At 35.6% G+C, this 11489-nt stretch overlaps 4 protein-coding genes and 1 non-coding gene across 5 annotated transcripts; 4 read left to right on the top strand and 1 right to left on the bottom strand.

The window, feature by feature from the left end:
- Positions 1-289: 289 nt before the first annotated feature.
- LOC108809626 (cinnamyl alcohol dehydrogenase 2) lies at positions 290-2506 on the top strand. The gene is made up of 4 exons (XM_018581772.2): positions 290-449; positions 583-696; positions 1358-2028; positions 2126-2506. Exons 1-4 carry the CDS (start codon positions 361-363, stop codon positions 2326-2328), a joined length of 1077 nt encoding a protein of 358 aa, XP_018437274.1. The 5' UTR covers positions 290-360; the 3' UTR covers positions 2329-2506.
- A 214-nt stretch (positions 2507-2720) lies between these two features.
- On the bottom strand, positions 2721-3223 carry LOC108811136 (egg cell-secreted protein 1.2-like). The gene has a single exon (XM_018583186.2). It carries the CDS (start codon positions 3168-3170, stop codon positions 2802-2804), a length of 369 nt encoding a protein of 122 aa, XP_018438688.1. The 5' UTR covers positions 3171-3223; the 3' UTR covers positions 2721-2801.
- Positions 3224-3639: 416 nt separating this feature from the next.
- On the top strand, positions 3640-3711 carry TRNAH-GUG (transfer RNA histidin (anticodon GUG)). The gene has a single exon. It is a non-coding gene; the product is annotated as a tRNA-His (tRNA).
- A 953-nt stretch (positions 3712-4664) lies between these two features.
- LOC108809981 (uncharacterized) lies at positions 4665-5372 on the top strand. The gene has a single exon (XM_018582113.2). It carries the CDS (start codon positions 4843-4845, stop codon positions 5176-5178), a length of 336 nt encoding a protein of 111 aa, XP_018437615.1. The 5' UTR covers positions 4665-4842; the 3' UTR covers positions 5179-5372.
- Positions 5373-8270: 2898 nt separating this feature from the next.
- LOC108809253 (uncharacterized) lies at positions 8271-10212 on the top strand. The gene is made up of 3 exons (XM_018581399.2): positions 8271-9557; positions 9632-9748; positions 9828-10212. The coding sequence occupies exons 1-3, from the start codon at positions 8496-8498 to the stop codon at positions 10155-10157; spliced, it is 1509 nt and encodes a 502-aa protein (XP_018436901.2). The 5' UTR covers positions 8271-8495; the 3' UTR covers positions 10158-10212.
- The last annotated feature ends 1277 nt before the right edge of the window (positions 10213-11489 follow it).

Below are 11489 nucleotides of genomic sequence, written 5' to 3'. Positions count from 1 at the left end.
CTCTAAAAACATAGTGCTGTGGAAAGAAATTAAGCTGTACACAATCCTTCCCTACTCACCAATCATTACCATAGTAAACGGAAAAGTAAAATTAATTAAAAAGAAAAATGATAATGAAAAAGAGTTAGAGATCTAGAAATCACATAATATCAATTTTGGCATGAAAAGATAATTTACCTAAATAAACATTTATGTACAGTTACTTTCTTTTATAAACTAGTTGTGAAAAAGAAGATTTGCTTCCTTATATTGTTGAAGCAAAAATGAGTTACGTCTCTATATATGCCAACGCAGCTTCTTTATTAACACACAAAAAACCAACAACAAATCTCATAGTCACAGAGAGATACGAGAAATAATATGGCGAAATCTCAAGATCAAAACAAAGCATTTGGTTGGGCGGCTAACGACAAATCTGGTGTACTCTCTCCATTTCATTTCTCTAGAAGGTTTCTTACTCTTCTTTTCTTCACTTCTCTGGGTTAATTTGTAGAGAGAGAGAGAGACATGTTCAAGATTTGCTCATTGTGATTGATAATGATAATATAACGTGTGTTTGTGTTTGGTGTTATATGTGTATAGAGAGAATGGTGAGAACGATGTAACAGTGAAGATATTGTTTTGTGGTGTTTGCCACTCTGATCTTCATACTATCAAGAACGATTGGGGATTCTCTCATTACCCCATCATTCCCGGGTATTTTAACAAAAACTCTCTACCGTTACTAGTTTATTACCATTTCTTATAATCTTCTGCAAAAAATTTAATCCACAATTGCAGTGATTAGTAGGACAAAATATTCGGATCTATTGTCAATGGCGGATTTAAGAAAATGTTCTTACTGAGTGCTGAATTTCTTTTTCATAATACGAATATTTTGAATAACGGAAATTAGCCATAACACACTAGAGATATTTTTACGGTTTATTCATGGCCATAATATTCTTATGCCTTTCTAGGAGATCTATATTTCCCTTGTAGGTATCTTGATGAATAAGAATAAAGAGAAAAATGGGGATTTTATTAGAGCATTTATGATGGGAGATTCTCAGCCTAATTCGCACGCAGTTTTTTCATCTATACAAATAAAAACATGAAAGAAAACAAGAGGAATATCTCATTGAGAACTCATGTGATACTCCGATCCTAAAATATGCGTTATTCCTAATTGGTGATCTCTTTCTTTTTAACATTAAAATTCAAAATAGATAATTAATTTGTTATTTGTTGTTTAGATACCTTCTCTAATAAGTGGTTTTAGACAAACAAAAAAATCGCATTATAAATGCTTTAATGTTGTAAGATTTAAAATTTATTTTGTTTTCTAAAGTTCGAATACATTTTCTATTTTTGCTAGGCATGAAATCGTCGGAATAGCCACAAAAGTTGGCAAGAACGTAACAAAGTTCAAAGAAGGAGACCGAGTAGGAGTAGGAGTAATAATCGGCTCATGCCAATCATGTGAATCATGTAACCAAGACTTAGAAAACTACTGTCCTCAGCTCGTATACACATACAACTCTCGTTCCTCTGACGGAACAAGAAACCAAGGTGGTTACTCCGACAAAATCGTTGTCGATCAACGCTTTGTCCTAAGCTTTCCCGATGGTTTACCCAGTGATTCAGGCGCGCCGCTGCTCTGTGCTGGGATCACTGTGTATAGTCCAATGAAATATTACGGTATGACTGAAGAGAAAGGGAAACATTTAGGTGTAAGTGGACTTGGTGGGCTTGGTCATATCGCAGTGAAGATTGGTAAAGCCTTTGGTTTAAAAGTTACCGTGATTAGTAGGTCATCTGAGAAAGAGAGTGAAGCAATTGATAGACTCGGTGCTGACTCGTTTCTCGTCACAACGGATTCTCAAAAGATGAAGGACGCAATTGGAACTATGGATTTCGTGTTGGACACTGTATCAGCAGAACATTCTCTGTTACCCTTGTTCAGTTTGCTTAAAGTGAATGGAAAGCTTGTGGCTTTAGGGTTACCAGAGAAACCACTCCAGCTACCAATCTTCCCTCTTGTTCTCGGTACATAAACATATGACGTCTCTACGTTATTAGCTAGCCACTGTGATTTTATGTTGGCGTGTATAGCAAGTAAATGTTAGGGTTTTTGGTTTTACAGGAAGGAAAATGGTGGGAGGGAGTCAGATTGGAGGAATGAAAGAGACACAAGAGATGCTTGACTTCTGTGCCAAGCATAATATCGTTGCGGATATTGAGCTCATCAAGATGAGTGATATCAACTCGGCAATGGACCGCTTGGCTAAATCTGATGTCAGGTACCGGTTCGTGATCGATGTGGCCAACTCCATCAATTCTGCTTGAGTCATTAGCTGAGACTAATGAACGTGTCGACCATTAGGTCTCCGTTTAAAGTCTGCTGTGATGTTTTTTTTTCTGCTTTCAATTCTATTTTCTCGTCTTACATCTATGGTGTAATAAATAAAGCAAATATTTCAGTTACAATAAAAAAAAGAATAAGCAAATATTTTGAGATTTTCCACAGGACTAACTTCTGATGGGATTTGGATAGTCGTGATGCCAATTCTTAGTTTATCATTTAAGAATTTCTCGTACGTAATGATGCTAGATATATTCGAAATACTAAAAAAGATTCATGAAAAGATCAGAATCTATGTCGATGTGTATATACATAATGCAGACGTAGTTTTAGAAAAAAGAAAGGTAAATTCAAAAAGGAGAATCCATTTATTCCAGTAATGTTAAAGAAGACTCCATATTAGTCCATTACATGATATTAAAATAAGCCGTTATTATTATTAGGGTTTGTATATATATCAAAGTTTTACAGGGGAAGGAGCCGGAGTTGAACCAGACTGACAGAAGCCGCGGAGGACGTTGGTTTCCTCAGACGTAAAGCCAAGAGAAGTTAGCATCGACGGCCAGCAATTTATGGTGATGACGTCGACGGCGTGACAGCAACCTTCGCCGAGTTTGGTCTCGCCGTTGAGGAAGAAGAGAACGATTTCGTTGGTGCATGATTTCAGCTCGTAGAGAGCATCCCAACACTCCATTAGTCCTCCTCCGTTAAGCCTTGCCGCTATGTTGGTGGGATCTGCCGTCGCCGGGATTGTCCTGCCGGAGATGTTGACGAGGAGGAGGAGAGCTGTGGTGGCGAAGAGGAAGAAACATGTGTTTGAAGCCATTTTTCTTTTTCTTTTTTTTGGGATTTGTGTTTGTGGTGATGATTGGGTTATGAGAGTGCTGTGTTTTATAGTGTGGTTGTGGATGGACTTGAAGGTTAGTGGCGATTTAAGAGTACTTAAGAGGTGGATTAGTGGGGGGAATGTGAAAGGATTAGCGGTAAATGAATTTACGTACTTAATGTCTCAATTATGAGTTTACTTGAGCATTGATAGTGAAAACGTAGCTTGGTGCATGGCTATGGCGTAACGGTAACTTCGACGGCGTTACAGAAGCCAGAGCCGAGTTTGGTCTCTACGTTAAAGAAGAAGAGAATGATCTCGTTAGTGCATGATTTCAGCTCGTAGAGACCATCTCAGCATTGCATTGGTCTTATTGAAATTGAATAATGGTCATAACGGGAACCGAAGAAACAAGTACAGGCTCCGTTTCAAATAATAAGTATGTGTATCAAAATACAATACAAACAAAGTGGCTGTAGTTTAGTGGTAAGAATTCCACGTTGTGGCCGTGGAGACCTGGGCTCGAATCCCAGCAGCCACATTTATTTTGTTTAAAAACCTTGCGCTTTTTGTTTCCTGGAAAATTATTCAACGTAAGCCATTATAGGCTTTTTAGCCCAGAACCCATTATCAATGGTCCATAGTCCGTACACTTACCTCGTTTTTGTTTTTCTTTGTACTGACTTACCTCTTTTTTTTGTTGAACTTTAATTATTTGGAAGCCATTATAGGCTTTTTAGCCCAGAACCCATTATCAGTGGTCCATAGTCCGTACACTTACCTCGTTTTTGTTTTTGTTTTTACTGACTGACCTCTTTTGTTGTTGAACTTTAATTATTTGTAATACTGCACCATTATCAATGCTCCATAGCCATTGTTTTATCTTTTTTTGTTCAATACTGCCATAAAACATAAAAATTGAGATGATATTTTAAATAATGAAAATTGGAGATGGCAGATGATATTTATATTACAATCACATATTTATCACCCGACAAATACATTTCACGATCATGTTTTTTGAAACGAGTTTAAATTAAATAGTCATGAGACAGAAATATATAATAGACATAATACTTGGTAATTTTTCCTAACCAGAAATTTAATGGCTACGAAAGCTTTTGTAAATTTCACAAAGGCTTGTATACTTGAACGTATGGAACTACAACACGTGGAGAAGTCAATAGGGGCCCACTTAGGTGACGACACCATATTTAGAATCGAAATGGCTTACGTGGAACGCACCAGAATCGTGTAATAGAAGTCAAATGCAATCTATTGCTCTAAATCAAAAGTAAACCTCATCGAAGAAGTAACATAGAACCTAGAACAACCGTTGGATTCAACAAGAGAAAAACTTAACGAGGAGAATAAACATTTCGACGGATTAGATTACAAGATATATGATTCACACGGTTGCAGCCTTGCAGGTGATTACATCACTATTTAGTTAAAATTAAATAACTTGAGAAGACACGTTCTTCTTCTTACGAAACCGACTTTTGTAGTTTCTTTTTTTTTTTCCTCTATTGCACAAAACCAAAAAACGACAATATAACAAAAAAAAAACAATAAAAAAGACAAATATAAATCGACTCGCGATTTATTTCTTGTTCATTAATTTTCTTGTTTTTCTTGAGAATATTAATTTTCTCGTTTCAGATTGATTAACATGAACGATCCAATGGGAGAAACTGGATTTTCTAGAGAATCTGGCGAGATCGTCTTCTCGGAGACGGAGATGGCGGCGGCAGAACTGCTTATGCAGCTGAGCGAAGAAGAAACGGGGAGCAGCAGCAGCAGCACCGGCGGAGGTGGCGCAGGAGAAGTAGGAGAAGGAAGAGGACGCAAGAGAAGGCATGAAGATGTTAGCTCGAGAGCCGGAGACGAGCAAAACGACGGCGTAAAAGGGAATCGTGATCTTGCCGTGAAGATGAAGAAGATGAAGGAAAAGAAGTTTCGATCTCTCGAGAGTATTTACAGAGCAACGAAGGAGATTAGGGCTTAATGGAAGAAAGTGGGAAGGTTAATTACGTTTGTTAATCGTTTTTTAGTAACCTGTTCAATGGTTTTTGTGTGAATATGTAGTGTGCTTAATCTAACGTCGGAGCTTGAGAATTTGTGATGATAGTTTTTGAAGCTTTTAAGATGAAAATTGTAACAAATAATGAGATGTTGTGAGATACTCTTTTTTTTCTTTCACATGCATTTTGAAAACAATATACAAAATTTTCTTCTTTGGACGAACTTGTTGTATACGGGAGTTTTCATGTTTGTTGAAAGGTGTGTGTTGGATCTGATGGTACATTCAATTTTCCTATTTTGAAATTTCTACAACGTACGAATGATTTCGTTTTGAAGTTTGAGTTCCTTGATGTGATATCTGAAAAATACTATTTTGAAAACAACTTTTATGATGTTCAAGATCGAAAGATATATATACAATAAAATGTAAGATCATCTTTGAATAGAGTTTATAGTAAAAATGTTCTAACCCTAATATTTTTTATTCTATAATAAAATAAAAGTGAATTTATTCAATAAACATAGTAAATTTTTTTGATGAAATTTCAAAGTTATTATCTATCAAAAAATATTATTTACAAATATGAGATTACTCTATGATGCCAAATAAAAATTGGACTGTTAAAAAAATTAGCCGAAACCATCTTCTAAGTAACTCTTCATATTTGTGATCTGATTTGTATTTGAAGGAAGTAATTCTATTTTGCACTGTCGTCTCTATGAGCCTGCACATATGATCCGTCGTCACTCTGCGTTGCTCATGACGCCTTGTGTTTATTTCTCTCTAGTGTGATAAACCGTGGTTTGCAACAGAAATTTAGCCAAAATGGTGTCAGGCTCTGACGGCCTCGAACTCTGCAAAGGATAGACGGTCCATTGCCAATCCGGATTTATACCTCTGCCAACTAATCTCCGAGTCAAGCTCTCCCACACTGTGTAGAAATAAAGACAAGTAAAGAAAATATGATCTCTCATTCCGTTCTCCATACAGCTAATAGTTCTGAACCATCTCCCATTGCCTCATACCATCGCCCGTAGATAATCTGTTCTTAGTGGCCAGCCAAGTGATAAACGAGAAGCGTGGAACTCTTGCGCGAACCAGACTACTCGACTTCACTCTACCGTGTCCGCTTAGATCTCACTTGCTCCCAAGTAGAGGAGAATGGTTTCTAAAGTCATCACTCTCATGCTTCCACAACACAACATCCATGTCATTCTCCGGATGCGGTGATTCCCTCGCCATGATACTACTATGCAACTCATGAAATCTGCAACTTCTTTTTCCGCGGCTGCTCCATCCCTCCAGTCTGTGACAGCGTCACTGACATTTGCATGTCTCAAGACATCCAGAGAAGTAGTAACTGTGGGACCTGTGATATCAATCAACCGTCCTCGTTCCAACCAGACATCAAACCAAAAGTGACAGCATTTAGCATCTTTAATGTCAATCCCTCAGAGAAGAAGGATGAGTGAGTAATTTATTTATTTTTGTTAATCATTCTATATTTTATTGTTAAATAGATAGCATTTGAGTAAATTCAATTTCATTGTACAATACTTGTTTTATTTTGAAGAAAATAAAATAAAATGATCCATTGAAAATAGTTTTATAGTTTTGATTGTAATTCTTTATGATGTTAATTTTTAACAATTTTTTTTTTATATTTTATAGACATCGACAATAGGGATGTTAAATTATTAACCATCAACAATCATGATGTTGAATCATTAATTCAAGGTTGAATGTGATGCAATAAACATTTAAATTTTGAAAGGAGTAATGAGATGGATTCACACAAGTTGAATTTATTCAAATTGTTGAAAGAAAAAATGATTTATATTGCCAAGCGTTCAAATGTTTAAATTATTTTGTTTAATGTTTTTGAAATAAAATGTTTAAATTAAATGATATTGCATTTTTATGAAAAGTTTCCAAAATATATAAAATTGGTTAATTTTTAACATTTATAAGTTGTTAGTTATAAAACCAAAAAAAAAAATCTTTTAAGAATATTCCTTTTTAGAAGAGAAAACAGAGAAAGAGTGCGATTGGTAATGGCTGTAGTTTAGAAACTATTGATGTAGAAAAAATTTTGTAGACTTTTTGCTGTAGCTTTTAAATTTTATTGCTGTAGAATTTTATGGAAAGTACAAAAAATTTGCTATGGATATTTGGCTCTGTAGAGCACTTCTACAGCTTAGATTATTTTAAAAGCTGTGGTTTTAAAAAATAAATTAAAGTTTGATTGCTCTGATTTTGGTGCTTCAGATATAAATGAGGTTGTGGAAAGCACCCACAACCATTACCAATCACACCCAAATACATTAGAGAGAATTTCACTCTATTATAGAATTGTTCTGTTATAGAAAAAAAATACATTAGAGATGGAGATGGTCTAGACCTGAGTGTTCGGGTACCTGTTTGGATACGGGTCGGTTCTTTCGGGTATTGGTTTTTCGGGTTTTGAAATCAAGTCCCATTCGGATATTATAAAATTTCGGATTGGGATCGAGTCGGGTTCTTTCGGGTCCGGGTCGGTTTGGTTCTCATGCATAGGAACCTGAAAAATAAATAAACAACCAAAATATCTAAAACGAGTTCGGTTATTTGTACCCAAAATAATCAAAGTACCCGATTCAATTCAAATTTTTGTATCCAAATTACTCAAAAATAACTAAAAGTAACCAAAATATCCATTCTACACAATTTTTTTGGTAAATTTTAATTCAAATTATCATATTTTATCCAAAAATACTCAAAAATACTGCTAGTTAACTTATAATATTAATTAAAAATATTAAATAATTATAAATATAATTATAACATATCTTTTTAGACATATATTCACATTTAAGATATCTTCGGATACTTATTCGGTTTTTGATTCGGATCGGATTCGGAACCGGTTCTTCGGATATAACAATTCAGAATCCATTCGGATATTTAACCCGGGTCTGATCGGATTCGGGACCCTAATTTTCGGATCGGTTTCGGATCAGTTCTCCGGGTCTGGATATTATGCTCAGGTCTATGATGGTCTTCGTAGCAGATTTGTACTTTCTGCAGTTAGCAGCTTTTCTACCAGATCTATTTTCTACCAGATCTAGTCAACAACACAGAACCAAAATGTGAATGCTTTTTACGATTAAAAATTATGAAAGTTAATTTTAAAATCGAAGAAAATGAAGTGGGCTTTAAAAAGAAACTGTGGATGCTTTTGACGGGCTTGTTCAAAAACCTCAAGGTGAATCTGATCTAAACCTTCTTCGTTGACTTTCTTGCTCTCATCCCCACCGCCGATGGAAGAACTCCAGCATTGCTCCCATGAATGTGCGTTGACTTCGTCGGAGACCGTTGCTAGCAGCATCTGCAACATCTGCAACAAAGATGAACTTGTCAAGTTCACTTGTAAACCTTGCAACTTCGATCTATGCGAAGCTTGTTCCAAGCTCCCCTCAAGCGTGTCACATGATTTTCACCCAGACCATCCTCTTGTCTTGTGTCAACGCAAGTATGATAAAAAACCTGCACGCGTCGTCTGTTCAGGGTGTGGAAACATGTCTTCTGGATCCTTCTACAAGTGTAAAGAGTGTGAAATCTACTTGGATCTTGATTGTGCGCTCATGGAGAACATCATTAAGGGCTGGGATGCAAAAGAACTCCTCCATGACAGCCATGCACACTTGCTTACGAGGTGTAGACCAGGACATGGCGACGCTAGAGGCTCTTGCCTTCTCTGTGAGCTTCCCCTCTCCCCATCTGCTATATGTTATGGCTGCATCCATTGCTACTGTTTTTTACATGAGCGATGCCTTGATCTTCCTACAAAAATTCAGCATCCCATCCATCCGGCCCACCCACTCAGACGCCTCTCTTTCCTACGATTTTTTTGTGAAAAAACTTGTGATGCGTGTGGACTTGGTTTTATTAGTGCCCCCTTTGGTTGTGTAGATTGCAATCTTCACATTCACTTGAGGTGTGCAGACACCTTGTTGCGCGGTCTTATGCACAAGTCTCACCGTCACAGATTGTTTTATGTATCTTCCACTGATGCTAGCGGAGTTTTTGGAAGAAACAATCCGTGCCAAATATGCAAGGGAGCTTGTATGATGTCTCTCAATTCCTATTATCACTGTGTGGAATGTGGTTTGAAGTTTCATTTTGAGTGTCTTCGGATACCTAAGTCTGTGCTTAAGAAGTCTCATCACATTCATCCACTCGTGTGCAAAAAATTCATAGCCGAGGAAGATGATTCTCTAGAGTATTGTGGCGTCTGCGAGACAAAACTGCACCGAGGACATCATGTTTATTCCTGCAATGAGTGTGGTTTTCTTGGCCACATTGAATGCATTCTAAACGAGGTAATAATTAACAACTTGGTCAAATAAGGTTGTTGTGGTTTGATTTGGCTAACTATTTTACTTGTAATTAACAGAAAGCGCCGCCTTCCCCATTGCGCTTGAAAGATCTATATTCAAATGACAATGATAAGGAGGGACCACCGGCAAATGGAGGAGACTTTGAAGTAAAACAATTAGAAAACAAACTTATGGTATATGACCATTTTTAATATCAAAATGTGTTTCTGTTATGTTGCTGGTTAATGACATTTACTTGGGTACATGTTGCAGGTTACTGGCATTGAGCATATTCATGTCATGAGACCGGTCAGCATGAGTGAGCTTGATGGCCCTCTAAAATGTCACATATGTAAGGAGAACATACGTGGTGGTAGCCCATTTAAATGCGAGATCTGCGATTTCCAAGCACATCAATTTTGTGCTGACTTGGGAAGACAGTCAACACATCCACTTCATTCCAACCATCTTCTGATACTCCTGCCAAAGCTCCCTGCAAGGGCTTTAAGAATGGATTGTGACATCTGTAAAGAGGAAATATATGGATTTAGTCTCTTCTGTCGCATTTGCAGTTTTGTCATTGGTATCAATCTAAACTATTAAAACTGAAGTACATTTAGTACTTGACCCTGACTTTTCCACAATAATTACCAATCTATGCCACTCTTCAAAACACTGTAGTTTTATATTTTGCTGTCCATTAATTTGGCAAACCAAAAAACGTTTGTTACACCAACCTGTCCCATTAATTTCGCAAACCAAAATAAATACACCATCACCAAATCTTAACACAATATTCACAATAATTGGAAACAAAATAACAATCAAAAATTCTTTCATATTTCTACGATGTCAATATAATCAAAACAGATATTTAAGATAAATTACCACCGAGTGTCATAGAGTGTCGTTTTGGTTTATAAAAGTTAACATGTTCTATAAAAGGAAATTACGTATTTTGAAATTATTAATCTAAAATATTAAAACTGAAATACATTTAGTACTTGACCCTGACTTTTCCACAATAATTACCAACCTATGTCACTCTTCAAAACACCGTAATTTTATATTTTGCTGTCCATTAATTGGCAAACCAAAAAAAGGTTTGTTACACCAACCTGTCCCATTAATTTCGCAAACCAAAATAAATACCACATCACCAAATCTTAACACAACATTCACAATAATTGAAAACAAAATAACAATCAAAAATTCTTTCCTATTTCTACGATGTCAGTATAATCAAAACAGATATTTAAGATAAATTACCACCGAGTGTCATAGAGTGTCGTTTTGGTTTATAAAAATTAACATGTTCTATAAAAGGAAATTACGTATTTTGAAATTATTAATATTCCTATTAGTTTTTATAGCTTAACTTATTCAAACTGATATCTTAATATTAGTTAGTGTGATTGCTTAAATATAGGAGATGTTATGGAATATCATTTATTTTAGTTATACCGTTAAGTCTTTTTTGACGGCAAACGGCTATACCGTTAAGTCTATCAATTTAGGGCATGATTGGTTTTGCCGCTACCACCCGCAAACGCAGCTTTTGCGGTTGGTAGCGGTTGTTGGCGTTTTGCAACAATCATTCAAACCGCTCTAAACCGCTCCAAATCGCTCCAAATCTCTAAAATTCAAAAGCTGGTTCCAGCTAGCGTTTGCGTTTGCAGACGGTTGCGGAAGTATAATTTTTTTTTCTTTTTTATAAAACAATACAAATTCAAAATAAAAAAATAAATAAAAATTTTAAATTATAATTATGAAATTACTAATATATATCTATTATAATTTAATTAATATTATTAATTTTTGACATAAAAATATTTCTATAATTTTAAAAAATTTAAAACTATTATTTTATAAATATAATTTTATATTAATTATAGTTTTATGATTTTTGATATTTTTATAATTATATAAAATATA

Source organism: Raphanus sativus, chromosome 6 (genome assembly GCF_000801105.2).
Source record: "Raphanus sativus cultivar WK10039 chromosome 6, ASM80110v3, whole genome shotgun sequence".
Taxonomy (NCBI): domain Eukaryota; kingdom Viridiplantae; phylum Streptophyta; class Magnoliopsida; order Brassicales; family Brassicaceae; genus Raphanus; species Raphanus sativus.
Note: the sequence above shows the minus strand (reverse complement) of the source record. Positions and strands in the feature narration are given on the sequence as shown.